The sequence below is a fragment of the Halichondria panicea genome, chromosome 16 (assembly GCF_963675165.1).
Source record: "Halichondria panicea chromosome 16, odHalPani1.1, whole genome shotgun sequence".
Classification (NCBI taxonomy): Eukaryota; Metazoa; Porifera; class Demospongiae; order Suberitida; family Halichondriidae; genus Halichondria; species Halichondria panicea.
This window is the reverse complement of record NC_087392.1, coordinates 3316387-3332746: the sequence shown is the minus strand read 5'-3', so window position 1 is coordinate 3332746 and position 16360 is coordinate 3316387. Positions and strand designations below refer to the sequence as shown.

General features: G+C 43.7%; 2 protein-coding genes and 1 long non-coding RNA gene across 4 annotated transcripts; 1 reads left to right on the top strand and 2 right to left on the bottom strand.

Annotated features, from left to right (window-relative positions):
- Positions 1-245: 245 nt before the first annotated feature.
- On the top strand, positions 246-3658 carry LOC135349528 (uncharacterized). 2 transcript variants are annotated; one of them, XR_010398934.1, is made up of 5 exons: positions 246-563; positions 748-2327; positions 2587-2701; positions 3222-3332; positions 3383-3658. It is a non-coding gene; the product is annotated as an uncharacterized LOC135349528 (long non-coding RNA). The 2 variants fall into 2 exon arrangements; XR_010398933.1 differs by having other exon boundaries at positions 2481-2701.
- Positions 3659-10727: 7069 nt separating this feature from the next.
- Positions 10728-14651, bottom strand: LOC135349823 (uncharacterized). The gene has a single exon (XM_064548434.1). It carries the CDS (start codon positions 14619-14621, stop codon positions 10974-10976), a length of 3648 nt encoding a protein of 1215 aa, XP_064404504.1. The 5' UTR covers positions 14622-14651; the 3' UTR covers positions 10728-10973.
- A 3-nt stretch (positions 14652-14654) lies between these two features.
- On the bottom strand, positions 14655-15594 carry LOC135349805 (uncharacterized). The gene is made up of 2 exons (XM_064548414.1): positions 14745-15594; positions 14655-14677 (listed from the first exon to the last, which is right to left on the bottom strand). Exons 1-2 carry the CDS (start codon positions 15592-15594, stop codon positions 14655-14657), a joined length of 873 nt encoding a protein of 290 aa, XP_064404484.1.
- Positions 15595-16360: the final 766 nt, after the last annotated feature.

Here is a 16360-nt window from a genome sequence, read left to right as displayed (position 1 = left end):
AATCCATGGGTATATATAAATGTCCATGGGTATATATAAATGTCCATGTGTATTTATAAATGTCAATGGGTATTTATAAATGTCCATGGGTATTTATAAATACCCGTAGACATTTATAATTGTCCACAGGTATTTATAAATACCCATAGACATTTATATATGTCCATGGGTATTTATATATGTCCATGGGTATTTATAAATGTCCATGGGTATATATAAATGTCCATGGGTATTTATAAATGTCCATGGGTATATATAAATGTCCATGGGTATATATAAATGTCCATGTGTATTTATAAATGTCAATGGGTATTTATAAATGTCAATGGGTATTTATAAATGTCAGTGGAGGATGTGTGCTTTTCAGGGTGTGGTTTTGTTACATTACAAGTGGTAGTCACATGATAACCTGCCACATGGTCCACAAGAATGGCTGAAGGTGTGAATGTTGGAGTGTTGTCTAGTGCCCTGGCTGTTTCAATTCAGCAAGCAGTTAGCAGTGGTCAGTTACAGTTACCTCAAGTGCCAACAAGTGGTGCCAACCAGAGTCCCATTAGTGACAGGTCAGTGACAGACTCTAGCAGAAAGTTTACCGCCGGTATTACCATTACCCTATGGTAAACACCACGTACTTCAGTTTCCATAATTATACACGGGCAAGTCCCTTGTCACATAAGACGAGGTTCCACTGTGCTATATCTGTATAAACAATAATTCTGATACATAACTGTCTATGTGTATATACAGGTCTGATCGTCCAGGAAGGCCGAGCGAGGTCCACTGTTACCATTGACGAAATACTGGAAATACGATCACTTCATTACAAATGGAATAAAATTGCGTCTATCTTGGGAATATCAAGAGCAACTTTGTACAGACGATTAGAAGAAAATGGAAGATCCTCACAGGATGGGTCGATGTTGGATGATAATGAGCTAGATGATGTGATCAGTGGTATAAAAAGAGATCACCCGAATGATGGGGAACGACTTGTTTGCGGCCACTTAAGAGCAAGGGGATTAAAAGTTCCTCAGCAAGCTGTCATTGCGCGTCGCTGTACTGTTGTTAGACGCCGTGTGTACAGTGCCCCTCACCCAAATTATGTGTGGCACATTGATGGCCATCATAAACTTATAAGGTGGCGTTTTGTGATCCATGGTTCAATTGACGGCTTCTCCCGCACTATCATTTATGTGGCATGCACCGACAACAATCGTTCAGAAACTGTTCTCCAGCTCTTCACTGACAGTATCAGGCACTATGGTGTCCCTAACCATGTGAGATCAGATCATGGTGGAGAAAATGTGGAGGTATGGCGGTACATGATTGCTGCACACAATAATGATTACAGTTGTGTAATCACCGGGAGTTCTGTGCACAATGAAAGAATGTGCACAATGAAAGAATTGAGAGACTCTGGCGTGACGTTCATAGATGTGTTGGTTCCGTGTTTTCCCAAATCTTCCGATCTTTGGAAAGTGATGGACTTCTTGACCCCTTAAATGAAGTGGATCTTTACTGTTTGCATCTGATCTTCCTGCCACGAATAAACAAATGTATTTCAGGTTTCGTAGATAGTTGGAATCATCATCCTTTATCTACTGAAGGCAATCGAACTCCATACCAACTTTTTTTTGAAGGTATGCTGCAAACAAGCGAGCAAGAACTTGGTACTACAGCTAATGTGGACACTTCTGATGTTGAAGGAGAACGTAAGGAGAACGTGTATCAGTGCCAAGAATTATCAGTGCCAAGAATTAAGTTTATACCATGCTCAATTTTAAAACAAAGTTTCCAAACTATAAATCCCCTTGAAGAAGCAGAAGATAATGGTAGAGGACTCTTTGTCGACGTACTTCATACTACAGGACAGCATCTTAATGCTACTTGCTCACAATGTATTTGGATGTAATATTCAATTATTATAATTATGATAAGAATGAATGAAAGAATGAATAAATAAATGAAAAAGGAATGAATAATGTGATGATGAATGAATGAATGAACACAATGAAGTAATACAGCAGCTAAAATGTCAAGGTTGGAACTGTTATATACTAACTACGGACCACCACCAAAACCAGCAGAATCCAAAACGCTCATATCCATTTTTTTCTTAAACATCTCATATGGCAGCTCGTCAAAAGATCTTGGAAAGGTGATGCTTACGTCACATGTTGAAGTCTTAGGGAGAATCTTTTCATTTGTGAAGTGGACACTAGGGATACAAGGAAACCCAGCTGCTGGAAGCCTCCTAGAGCCAGAGATAAATTGTAGAATGTCACCAATCGACACATCTGAAAGCCAGGGTCACCAGACAGCTCACTGTAAGTAATTTTTATTTTATTCAGTTTATGTACATCTGTACATCATCTACAGAACTTGGTAGCAGCCGCTTACGATGCCTTTTAAGATGATTTTTTACCACACGAGAGATTAAATCTATAATTATTAACCATACTTTCGTTTTTTTAAATTAGTTCCTTGTCAGAACATAATCAGCTGGTAAAGAGTCAGCTGGTTAAAAACGTCGTCTCTGAACATTTCTCTAAGGGTCAAGTTTTCCGTTGTATATATACTGTACAGATGCAGTTCAGCGGAAGTATGAGCAGATCAGGCGACAGTGGTCTCTCGATCAAAAAGAAAACAGCGCAGAACGGCCAAAGCTAAACAAAGTCGGTGTCGAGCAAGGCGTCTTCGAGTAAGTATACTATAGTTATTATGCCTCGGTGTGCATGCGCAAGCGAGGTATACGGTAGTGTGTTTGTGTGTCTGTCTGTGTGTGTGTGTAGAGTGCTGCTCAAGGATAAATGAAGTGCAAGTAAGAGTTTCTATAGGCTTCTAGTCATGTTTTCTTGGATTGTTTTCTTGGATTTTAATTCGTGGATTTGCAAAATAATGCTTCGTTCTCTAGTTATGGCTAGATTTGCTTACTTGGAATGCCTTTTCAGATCAGTGCGAAGCGAAACTTGTCCATGTAGTGTTGCTACTCTACTTAGCAGTTAGCTCTGCACTAGAACGCTAGCTATTGGTAGCTGCAACAGTGATAAAAGAGCTGTAAAGAGCTGTAAAGCTGCATCTAGCTGTTCAGCATGCAGCAGCCATTACACGGTCGCAAGCTACTAGCGCTAGCAGCTACAGCATGTGGTATAGCTTCACCGAGGCATCAGCACCCGCGGTGCTTTCATTTAAATTTAGTATCATTACACACACCCCCTTAGAAACATCAAATTAGTCAAGTATTGGAGCTCCTGCTTTCATCACAGATGAATCAGATGACAGTGATGATCCAGCTGTGATCATTGAACATAAGCTTGGATGGCGATCTAATCGTAAGTAATCTCTGTTAAAATCCCACTTTTTATTATTTTGTTCCATGTAGTTTTGAACACTCTCATGCCAAAGTAATGAAGGATGGTGGGGCAGTCATGGCCAAAAAAATCAAGAAAGCCGGGACAACCACCTTGTCCTGCTAATGCTAGTGAGACCTGTATATTATTATGTACTACCTCCTCCAGATGCATTCATTATCTGCGGATGTTTAACAGATGTGGTTTAATTTGACAAAACTCATTTCAGAAACTCTCATGTATCATTATCACTAACTTTGTATACTTGTGTATTGTTCATGCTGTTATGCTAATTGAAATCAATTATTCCTGCCAAAGTTAATTACCTAAACCAGAAGTTTTCAAGCAGTTCATAAGCTTGTGTTTTCAAGGTTTGAGTACTGCTTGGTAATTTGAGCTAGTTTTCAAGCAGTTCACAAGCTTGTTTATACCATGTTTGCAAGGTTTGAGTACTGCTTGGTAATTGTGGTTCACACAACAGTAGTAATCAAGTTTGGAAGTGTCCAATTAACAAGAATGGAAATGTTAGTAAACAAGGGAGTTTTCAAGCTGAAAACTATATGCTTAGTTGCTGTGTAATGCGTTGCTAGCTAATAAGCTAATGTCGATGTCGATCAGCAATGGGTACTCCATCAAGAACAAGGATGCCAGTACCACAAGAGTGTATACACTTTTTTTGTCATTGCAGACCAGATGCCCATACCCATATCCCCGCCAGATGTAGCCATATCCCCTCTAGAAAATTCAACAAACACGTCTTCACCAGCGTTCCACGCCCACGTCTTCACCAGCACTGCAAATTCAACATCCACGTCTTCATCAGCAACATCAGCAAACTCAACACCTGGTGCAAAGGTCACTGTTTTTGAAGTGTTGTGTGCATGCATAGGTCTCCTCATATTCATCTCCCCCAAGCAAAATCTAATACCTCCCACCTTCTACAAATTGAAGAGGTTTTTTGAAAAGACAGACTCCTGCCATAAAAAAATATGCGTGACTTGTGGAAAGAAGTGTTCGCCCACTGCCGACTTGGTGCATTTGAGTCAGTTTTATCAAGTGAGTGACTTCCTTCGTGTGTGTGTGTGTGTGTGATGTGCGTGTGCGATGTGCGTGTGTGTGTGTGTGTGTGTCTGTGTGTGGTGTGTGTCTGTGTGTGTGTGTGTGACTGACTGTGTGACTGTGTGACTGACTCTGTGTGGTGTGTGTGTGTGTGTGTGTGCTGTGTGTGTGTGACTGACTCTGTGTGTGGACTGACTCTGTGTGTGTGTGGGTGTGTGTCAATCATCCTTTGTTCTGCAGATTACTGCTTGTTGGAGATTCGCTTGTTGGACTGCCAGAAGTATCGACTGATGATGAAAACTTGTAGCGTCAGGTAGTCAATTTTCTGGTGGGGATTGTCTTGCCCTTTCAATGTCCTACCGATGGTGTCTACTGTCAGCATGTGGTGTCAGCATGTGGCCAGCATGTGGCCAGTCTGATCCTACTATTAGACTGAAAACGTGCCATCTAAGCCGAATATTAAACACCTCTCTAGCGTGTCAAATTAGTAGACTCCGCCTTGTTGTAAATTCTTTTCAAGGACTTCAAAGCATCAATTGTGATAGCAGTTCAATGGCCGCTCGGTTTGTCTCCACAAAGAATGCGACACTCACATACCCGCCCGATACTTTAAGATCTGATTCTGAAATCGAAATCGTTGTAATGCTTGTGAAGCCGAAGTGAGTCAGCAACCAGTCAAAGTCAGCAACCAGTCAAAGGGTTATCTCCTCTCACCTCCATTATCAACTTAGTCAATTCTGTATTATAAGCATGCAGTGCTGGAAGGAGTAACAACCACAGAGAGCCGTTCTACCTTGGACTTTTCTGAAGCAAACTCCCCCCCATGAATTCAGCCGGCCCCCAAGATCTATTCGGAAACATCTGGAAAGCTTCAGAACTACATACTTGGCTTCTGCTCATTGATCACCTGCCGTCTCTTTTTTGGCACCACTGGTGTGTGCAATTCATATCATGTTGGGAAGTAATCATGTTGGGAAGTAGGATAACTCAAGCTGAAGTCAACGCTGCGGAGTAAATGATTATAGATTTTTGCGTCTTGCTCCCTGAACTATAATATGGTGATAGAAGTGCACACATTCCTTATTCGGTTTTGAAAACAAGAATGGACATTTAAAGCATCTCTTTCATGGCAAATCTAACCAACTTCTTTTCAATGTCGATGTGAGCTACACACCCTTGAAAGGCACTAATTGTTGTATCGTATGTTATTGTATTAATAATAATATTTGTATTAATAATTATGATGAATATAGATTGCTAGATTGCCTGATAAGATCCAATTTAACACTCTACCAGACTCAAAGGTGCGCCGTCTTAGTGTGCCGTCTTAGTGTGAAATGTGAGCTGCTCTAGCTATACTAGATACTATATACTATAACTTTGCAGGCTGCAATGGCTGATGTTCAGTTTGTTCTGATGTTCAGTTTGTTGTAGTGTCAGCCGTCTACTCCGTCGTTAACCCTTTAACCGTCGGATTCTTAATTGACAGTAAAGTAAAATGTCTGTAAATTCTCTATCGGGTTGCCTAGCAATCATATACCAATAGAATGCAAGGAATAAAATGGTGCAACACGTGTTGCCATAACAACCACGGTTATTACGCTCACCCGTTTTTATCATTTTAAATGCTCCAAAAAATTTTTTTTATGGATCATGGTATAAAGGAGCTTGATTTTCAGATTTTCACATCATATGAATGTAACAGTGCTAAGATATATCAATTTGAAGTACAATACGTACGTCTATTACTATATCGGTGAACGATCTATGAAATTTACAAGCTCACATAAAGCTCACATAAAGACTGTTCATTACTGCTAATTCTATTTTAGCTATATCATACTCACTACTGATATTCTAGCTATACTATACTACTTGCCAGAGTCACACAGTGAGCCCTCTCCTGGTCTTTCACCGTCCTGGTCCATAGCGCTAGCGTTCATCAGCGTCTGGCATAAAGCTGGTAGCCTTTGGGAGGTATTCATATTCATAGGCACTGTCATCACCAGAAGAGACATCGCCATTGCTGTCCTCAAGCTGTTCAAGCACATCGGCATCGGCACAAGTAAACAACCTAGCCATAGCTATAAACTGCGTGCGGTAAGATGCTAATGAAATTTTAACATAGCAACGTGGCTTGGAAATTTCTAGACTAAATTGCATGTGATTCTACAGCTCTTCCTGTATACAGGGATGTGCGTAGTTCGAGCTACTTCCTAAGTACCGCAGAATTAGAATTTCGCAAAAAAAGTCACTATTGTGGGGCGGTTAAAGGGTTAAGTACAATCAGAAAATTATATGCGATGTAGTGGAATATCGAGCTGTGGACCAAGATAGCAAAAATTGGGGGGCAGTGAACTGCAACATAACATAGTCTGGGTTAACACAATCATTTTCATTATGCACGAGGGATACGGTAAAGCTGACTGTGTTGTGTGTCTGTTCCAGCTCAACGGTTGCAATGCTAACAGTGGATTTTGATTCGTAGTAATCTAAAGCTTCTTTCTCGAGTTATGGCTAGTTTGACTCACATTGAAGGCACCATCATCTGTCCGCACAAACTTTCTATTCAACATATGAGTTAGCCTTGCACTAAAGCGCTAGCTTTTTGTTAGCTACAATACTCAGAAAAAATATCTGTTAAAACAGTAGCCGGCACACCCTTTAATTATTCCTATGGATGTAATGCGCATGCGCGCTCATTCCCCATGTGTGAGATCCAAGATCCAGATCCAGATCCTCCTGGTAGAATCATCTTTGTCTCTTGAAGGCCTGGTAAGCTAACAATAACTACAGATCCCGGAAGATTCTTCCTTTTTGAAGGCCACATAATACAAGCTTGTAAATAAGTCTCAGTGACTTTAGAAACTAACACTCTAATACTTTTCAGCGAAAGCTGGCGAGAGGCATTAGCACAGTTTAATGTTTTCAGTTTTAACTACAATCATTTTCATTTTAATGGTACCATGACTTTATAATGCCGATTAAAATTTAATGCTGGGGGAGTATTGGAGTACAGTCGTATAGCCAGCACTATGTGTTACACACTTGAATTGACAAGAATCAAATCAGTGTAAGAGTCTTGCCTGAACACTTGAAGTAACCTTATGTTACAGGTTGTCATATCAGGGTAAGAGTCTTGCCTTAACACTTAACACTTGAAGTAACCTGCAAGAAATTGAGAAGAATCAGGGTAAGTGATCATTTGAAGTACCCTTGCATGGCAAATCTTGACATGATTCTTTTCATGTTGTCTACATCCTTGCAAGTCATTGGGTACCCAGTGCAGTCTGGTGAGAACTTTCAGTATGCACAACTCCTTCACAAGGCGATCGAGGCTACAAAACATTGCTGACTCAGCAACAGCAATAGTTGACCTATGACCTATGCATGCACTTTAAATTAGTAGATGACTAAGATACGTACTATATATACTAGGTACATATTCTTAGTAGCTAGACCTGGCTGTTGTCTAGCATCTCTTAAGTCAGTGACTCTACATGCAGAAGTTGTAACCTCAGACTAGTAGTTTTTTCACCTCAAAACCACCCCTTGCAGCAGACCATTGTTTATACAAAGATATGGGGACGTCTTGAAGCAGTGTATACCAAATGCCAGTGTTCTCATCTGTCTTTTCCACACCTGAAAGGGAAGTGACTTCAGGACTGTATGTTTGGATCTATCTATTGCAGAAACTTTCCTACGCATACCGAGGAAGATTACTCTAAACTCTACTCTACTCTCAATTTCAGAGCCTAGCTAGAGAAGTCGTAAAGAATTGGCATCCAATTAGGAACGAATGGCAAATTGTGGAAATTTTCTAAATTTCACTAACAACAGACTGGAGTGGCAAACTAAAGTGATGATGGATTTATTGAAGTTCTTTATTATGACCACAAAGCTGCTATCAAAAGTCCAGATTTCTCGCCACTGAGTACGAAGAGCTGTAGAATCACAAGCTATGTTAAAATTTCATTAGCACCTTTTAGCATCTTACAGCAAGTTGTTTACTTGTGCCGATGTGCTTGAACAGCTTGAAGGCGATGTCTCCTATGAAGGAGAGGGGATAGTAGGATACCTCCCAAAGCTTTATGCCAGACGCTATGCGCTATGGACCAGGACGACCAGGCCAGGAGATGAGTAGTATAGCTAAACTAGAATTAGCAGTGATCGTTCTCTGATGTCAACGGGTGGGGGTGTCTGATGGAAGTGGGTCACTGTCCAATGATGACGGAGATGAACTTCCTGATGACAAAAGTGTGTCATCGGGTCTGACAGTGACGAAAGTGCAGGCGGGTGGTGGCCATGGAAGTGGGACGTGTGTGGGTCAGCAAGCGTGGTGATATGTCCAATATGATTATTAGTTATGTGTTTTAGTTATTGGTTATTTTATTGGTTATTGTGTAGTTACCATAGTTTGTGTTAGGAATGTAATTATCTCTGTTGGATCTTAGTAGTCTTTTGTTGTACAATAGGCCTCAGTGCACTATGCATGTTTACCTGTCAAATTCAACTCGCTGCTGTGCATCAGATCTCTTGCCAATAGGTTATAGGTTATGGGCCCAGGCAATCGGAAGTGAATAGCTAGCAACAAAGACTCTAAACTCTTAAGTAGGATTGAACGGTTGATCGAATGGCGAACTTTAAAACTGCACTACGAGGCCCTTGTCAAGGACAGCCTTTGGAACATAGTCGGCGGGACAGAAGCCGCACCAGGTGGAGATGGAGAACCACAGAGAAAATTCCTGGCAAGAAAGGACCAAACACTCGCAGTGATCTTGCTCGCAGTTGAGCCGTCATTGCTAGGTGACCCTGAGGATCCACAAGCTGAAGCTGAAGAAAATAACCTGCAGCTAAGAAGAAAGCTCGACCGCATCAAAACGATGAGTGAACTGTTGGAGATCCTAGAAGACAGAGTCGTGCATCTGCTCGCTAGCCTACCAGACTCATTTGATATGTTAGTGACGGAGAGCGTTCCTAAATGGGAACTAGTAACCGAGAGACTACTGCATGAAGAATCAAAGTTCCAAGAAAAGCAAGTAGCCCCTGCAGGACTGCAGGAAGTTCCTAGCGACTTAGCGACTCAGAGTCAAAAGAAACAAGCAGCCAGCCTAGCTGAGACGCACTCAGATGAAGAAGCCACTACCCTTGCACTTAATGCTTCATCAACGAAAGGCGCCTGGATTGTTGACTCAGTCACTGCAAACTCCACAAGTAGTGACACTAGGCGATGGGGGATGGGCGCTCTCAGCGAAATGCAAGTTGAACAATGTTCTGTTCTTTTGGTAGCCTGTTGAGCGTATCCAAAGCCTCTAGTAAAGGAAAGACAACAAGATTCGGCTGTGAAATTCTGAATGAGAAGAAGTTGCTTTTGCCACACGCGTTGGCAATCTCTACCACCTGGAACACTGTGCTCAAGAAGTCGTAAATGTGGCTGGAAACTGTGGCACAGACATCTCGGTGAACAGAACTTACAACTGATTGCAAAGGAGAAACTTGTTGAACATGATGCAGCTAACAAGATCGGTTTTTGCGAGACCTGTGTTGGTGGAAAGGAGCTCTGGAACTTGTGCACTCGGACGTGTGTGGGAAAATACGAGCTGAATATTTTCTCACCTTCACTGATGACAAAATAAGATACACGTGGGCTGAAAACTAAGGATAAGGTGTTTAATCACTTAGAAACAATAACGGCGGAGAATACACTTCAAACGAATTCGAAAAATTCTTGAGGGATGAAGGAATCCGACACGAAAGAACAATCCCTAAAACGCCAGAACAAAATGGAGTGGCTGAGAGGCGATAGGTTGAGTCAGCAAGCTTGTTACTGGCAGTATCAACTGCAACTTACCTGAAGAATCGTTGCCCTACAAAAGCAGTACAAGGGAAAACGCAGTACAAGGGAAAACACCGTACGAGGCATAGAAAATCCGAAGGTATGCAACCTTCGAGTGTTTGGGTGTGATGCATACGCCCATATTCCCACGGGGCAAGTTGACACGAAAGCACGGAAATGTGTTCTTGTCAAGGCTACAGTTTGACGAAACAGAAACACCAAACGATGGTGAAGAAACCGAAGCCGAAACTGTTAACGATTTGAAACTGATTGTCGATCTATCAAGTGAATCCGCACCTAGAAGATCTAGCAGAGAGAGAAAGCAGCCTGTTTACTATGGAAGGCACCTCACAACTGAAACACCTACTGTAACACTGCAAATAATAGCCGAGATACGGCTAAATGGAAGGAGGTGGAAATGAAGTAGAAAACGATGTATGGAACCTTGTCAAGCTACCACCTGGCAAAAAGCTAGTTGGCAGCTGTCATGCGCCCCCGGCTGCGCCAAGGCTCGCAGTTGACTTAAACAGAACACGATCCAAGTAAATAGGAGTCTTCTATAACTTTAACATGAGAACAGAACTGAACATAACTCCTTCTCTAGCTATTTTATACAGCCACATGCACCAAAAATCTAGATTGTTCTACAACACCCACAAAGTTCTAGAATACTGAACCTCTGGAAGGTTCTTAACACATAAAGTTCTGGTCCTTTACCACGGAATGTTCTAGTTCTTAATTAAACCAGTCACAGAATGTTCTAGTTCACCACATTCCTCTCCCCTTCTCCTGCGACATTCATGTCGGGGTGAGAAATAGGCAATCGGGAGAGGGCGTCTGCGTTTTGGTTGTCTTTGTCCTTCCGATAGCGGACAGAAAAGTTGAATGGTTGCAAGGCCAGGCTCGCTCCATCGGATGAGACGATTGTTGTTCTCTTTCATTCGCTCCATCCATTCCAGGGAGTGATGGTCCGTCTGGATTACAAAGGGTCGTCCTAGGAGGTAGACTCGGAAAGCTTCAACAGCGAGTTTAATTGCCAGGCACTCCTTCTCCACGGTCGAGTAGTGTTCTTCTCGGTTAAGGAGTTTTCGGCTAAAATATCCTACTGGGTGTTCAGCGCCATCCCCATCAGTTTGGCTGAGGACTGCCCCTACACCTCGCTGGGATGCATCGGTTTGGAGGACAAAGGCTCTCGAAAAGTCTGGATTGTGCAATATCGGCTGTGACAACATCTGCTTCTTCAGGGTCTGGAATGCTGTCTCACAAGCTGGTGTCCATATTACTGTTGAGGTTAAATTCTTTCGGGTGAGGTCGGACAGGGGGGCGGCAATGGAGGCGAAATCCGGGATAAACCTCCTGTAATATCCAGTTAATCCAAGGAAACAACGCACTTCTTTTTTCGTTTTTGGTCTTGGAAATTCCCTCATTGCCTCTAGTTTTGTTTCCTCTGGTTTCACCACTCCACTCCCAACGACATGGCCTAGGTATATACAGTGGGCCATCCCAAACTGACATTTGCTGAGCTTCATGGTTAGGCTGGCATCTTGGATCCGCTCCAGCACCTGACGTAAATGGTAGAGGTGGTCCTTCCAATTGGAGCTGTAGATTACAACATCATCTAGGTATGCTGCAGCATATTCTTCCAGTCCTTGCAGTACCCGGTCCATTAGCCTCTGGAAAGTTGCCGGTGCGCCTTGCAAGCCAAATGGCATAACATTGAAGTGATAAAGACCAAAAGGGGTTACAAATGCCGTCTTCGTCTGGGCTTTCTTGGTGAGGGGTACCTGCCAGTATCCTTTTGTCAGATCCAAAGTGGTGATGTACTTAGCTTGGCCTAGTCTGTCGATCATCTCGTCAATGCGGGGCATTGGGTATGCATCTGGCTCAGAAACTCCATTTAGACGTCGATAGTCAACGCAGAATCGCATAGTACCATCTTTCTTCTTCACCAATACAATAGGGGCTGACCATTCACTTGTCGAAGGCTCGATCACTCCATGTTCTAGCATTTCCGCAATTTCTTTCTTCACTGTCTCTCGATAGGCATGAGGTAAGCGGTAAGGAGGCAACCTGATTGGGCGTGCCGTTCCGGTTTCAATGTCGTGCTCAATGATTGCTGTCCGTCCTGGGGTGTCTCGCATAGCTTCTACGAATTCGTTGGTTAGCTGACGGAGGTCATACTGTTGGGTCTTTTCCAGTCGCTTGTCCATGACAATCTTCTTTGTGATACCGTCACTTTCTTTCCACAACGGGAGTTCATCCGTTAATTCTCCTCTCTCTTCCTCCGCCAAGAGGTTTGGGATCGTGGGGGTATTCCACTTTCGCAACATGTTGATGTGGAAGACTCTTCTCCGCTTCTTGTGATCGAACATGTCCACTTCATATGTCACCGGTGAAATCACTTTCTTCACGGGGTAGGGACCTTGCCACTTCGCTAGGAGTTTGTTGGTCGAGGAAGGTAGAAGGACTAGTACGTTGTCCTCTACCTGCAGCTTCCTCTCTCGTGCATTTCGGTCATACCACTTCTTTTGGGTTGTTTGGGCCTTCTTCAGATTCTCACAAGCTAGCTCCGACATCTTGGCGAGTTTTTCTTGAATCGTCAGGACATAAGAAACGACACTCTCTGTAGATTTCTTGCTAGATTCCCACGTTTCTTTGAGCACATCAAGAGGTCCTCGCACCTGCCTTCCATACATTAGTTCGAAGGGAGAAAATCCGGTTGATGACTGGGGTACTTCACGGTAGGCAAACAGCAAATACGGAATTAGTTGGTCCCAGTCTTTTCCTTCTTCATTGGCGGTTTTGCGAAGCATGGACTTCAAGGTTTGATTGAAACGTTCTACTAATCCGTCCGTTTGAGGGTGGTAAGGGCTGGTCTTGATCGGCTGTATCTTCAACAAGCGGTAGAGCTCTGCTAGCAATCCAGATGTGAAATTAGCTCCTTGATCAGTCAGGATCTCTCGGGGTATGCCTACTCTTGAGAAAAACATTATCAGCTCCTTGGCTACGTGCTCAGCATCTATGGTTCGTAGGGGGACAGCTTCTGGGTACCTTGTACTATAGTCGCAAATCACCAGGATGTAGCGGTTTTCCGTGCGGCTACGAGGAAGAGGACCCACGATATCCATAGCAATACGTTCAAACGGCTCTCGAATGATGGGTAGGGGAATCATTGGTACACGCTGCTTTTTCCCCTTTGATGTCCTCTGACACTCTTCGCACGATTGGCATAGCTTCTTCACATCTTCGAATACTGTCGGCCAATAGAACCGCTGGAGAATCCGTTCTACGGTCTTTCGCTGCCCCATGTGGCCAGCCATTGGAATGTGGTGAGCAAGGGACATCACTAGGCTACGGCACGACTCTGGTAGCACCAACTGCTGTATCGGGCTGCTGTCTTCGCCATGGGGTGAGATCCATTGACGGTAAATCAGTCCATTTTCTTTGTGAAAGACCATCTTGCTGGCTCCAGTAGCACCGTTCATTGCTTCTCGAATACCTTTAAGCGTGACATCTTCTTGCTGCATTCGTCGCAACTCAATGGGGGACAGGTCCAAGGGGTGTGTCTGCTTGTTTTGAGCCACTTCACGCCTCTGCTGCCTCCTCTCTCTCCTAGTTAGTTGCTGGTGTTTCTTTACTTCGAGAAAAAGATCTGGGTCCATCTCTGCGCCAATTGGCATCTCAGCAATTTGGTCATCGGTTACGTCCAAGTCCGTTAGCATCTCGGCTTGTTGGTCATCAGGAGTGTTGGGAGTGTTTGGAACCATCTTGGCCACTTGGTCATCAGGCATCTCATCCGTGGATGTGTCGGACGTGGTAGTAGGCTGTTTGATTCCCTCCTGTTGTTGTATCTTCTCCAGCTCCACTCTTTCTTCTTCGTTTTTCTTGGCCTGGGCTCTGGTCATTACGGCAAGGGCTTCTTCAGTCCGAACTGTCCCTTCCTTATTCTGTAACATTTCGAGTAGGCCTGCCACATCTCGTCCGAGTAGCACTGGTACTGGGAGGGTCTTTGAAATTGCTGCTTCGATTTGGTGTCTTCCTTCTCCGAGGCCAATTTCTACACTTACGAGTGGATATTCTCGAACGTCTCCGTGAGCACATCGGATGCGAACTCGTCCTAGTTGCTTCTTCTGTGGTAGCAGATCACTTCTCACCATCGAACGGGCACAACCGGTGTCAAGGACAATCTCGTCTACTGCTTTTCCCTCCACTGTGCCGGATCGTGTAATCTGGGGGTTGATTTTCTTCTCCAACTTGTCCTCATTCATGTACACCAATTCAGTTTCTTCTGTGAATAGATTTGACTTGCTAGGGCAATTTGCGGCAATATGTCCGGTCTCTTGGCAGTTGTAGCATTTGATTTTGTTCCATTCCATCTTTGTTTTGTTGGCCTCCCTCCGTCCTTTCTGTCATTCGATCAGCCATAGCCTTCCTACAGTCTTTGGCAATATGGCCCTTTATCTTGCAGTAGTGGCACGTTTTGGTTGCTCCGCTCTCACTGCTGGGCCGACGAGTCTCTCGTGGCGGTAACTCCTTAGGATCAAGTTGACGGGAATGAACATAGCTGTCGGCCAGTCTTCCCGCTTCTTCTCCGGTCAGTTGCTCCACTACAATTTTCTCCTTGAGTGCTTCCATCGTGGTGCAGCCTGCTGTCCATTTCTCCAGGAGGTCTCTCAGTTTTGTTGCGAGCTCCAGGTACGCCTCCCCTTCGGCCTTCTTCGTAGTTCGGAAGCGTTTGCGGTACGTTTCTTCGCTAATATCATAGCGTTGCAGTATAGCTCTTTTCACGTCCTCATAGTTCTTAGCTTTCTCTACATCCATTGCAGCAAAGGCCTGCTGGGCTCTCCCCATAAGTTGTGGCGCTAACTTATGGGCCCAGTGCTCTTCTTTCACTTCAAAGGCTGTCATCAGTCGCTCAAACGTAGTCAAGTATGCCTCAATGTCTTCTTTTTCCGTGAGTTTGGCTAGGTTCAAATGTCGTAGATCTTCCGCTCGTTTCGCCTTGATCTCCTCTCGACTCTGATTTAGGTCCATCCAGTTTCTCATCATCTCCACCTGACTTTGCATCATTTGCATTCTTTGTTCACTTTCTCTTTCTCTCTCTCTACGTTCCTGTTCTTCTGCTCGTTCTCGCTCTCGTTGTCTGTTCTCTTCTTCTCTTGCTCTGGCCCTTTCCGTTTCTGCCTCGTCACGGCTCCGGCGATCTTCCAGCAGCATCTGTAGAAGTTCAGTCACTCCAGTTCCTGTCTCTGCCATCGTTATTACAGCTTGGTCACTCTCCACGTCTTGTTCTGTTTCGTTCACCGATTCTCCTAGGTTGTAGATTCTGCCAGTCCTTGTCACCGACATACAGATCTACCATTCGCTTCTCAAATTTGTGGGTCTCGAAAAACCACTGTCTTCGACTATCCCACCGCTGCCACCAATTGTCATGCGCCCCCGGCTGCGCCAAGGCTCGCAGTTGACTTAAACAGAACACGATCCAAGTAAATAGGAGTCTTCTATAACTTTAACATGAGAACAGAACTGAACATAACTCCTTCTCTAGCTATTTTATACAGCCACATGCACCAAAAATCTAGATTGTTCTACAACACCCACAAAGTTCTAGAATACTGAACCTCTGGAAGGTTCTTAACACATAAAGTTCTGGTCCTTTACCACGGAATGTTCTAGTTCTTAATTAAACCAGTCACAGAATGTTCTAGTTCACCACAGCAGCAAATGGGTGTGAAGACTGGATCTGATGGCTCAGTAGAACGACTCAGAAATATGCTAAATTCTGCCCAGTGGTTAGACAAGAATCACTACATGTCCTCGATCATTGCTCTATCTGTTCAGAATGGACTCAAGCTCCATCAAGTAGCTCCATCAAGTGGGTAACCACCGCTTTTCTAAATGGTACTCTTGAGGAAGAAGTGTTCATGAAACGACTCAAGAATAGCGTCTATGGGCTTAAGCAATCTCCGCGATGCTGGAACACAGCAGAAGATGGATTTCACTCAATCACAAAACGACCCATGTATCTACCACAAGAACATAGGAGGAGAGAAGTTTCATATTGCATATTGGCTGGAAAGACGGAACAAAATCTGGAGGAAGTCAAGACTGCTCT

Coding starts and splice junctions, on each gene's coding strand:
- LOC135349823 (XM_064548434.1), bottom strand. CDS start 14,621: ATGGAATGGAACAAAATCAAATGCTACAACTGCCAAGAGACCGGACAT.
- LOC135349805 (XM_064548414.1), bottom strand. CDS start 15,594: ATGTCGGTGACAAGGACTGGCAGAATCTACAACCTAGGAGAATCGGTG. Junction 14,678..14,744: donor AGAGACTCGTCGGCCCAGCA/GTGAGAGCGGAG, acceptor CAAAGACTGTAG/GAAGGCTATGGCTGATCGAA.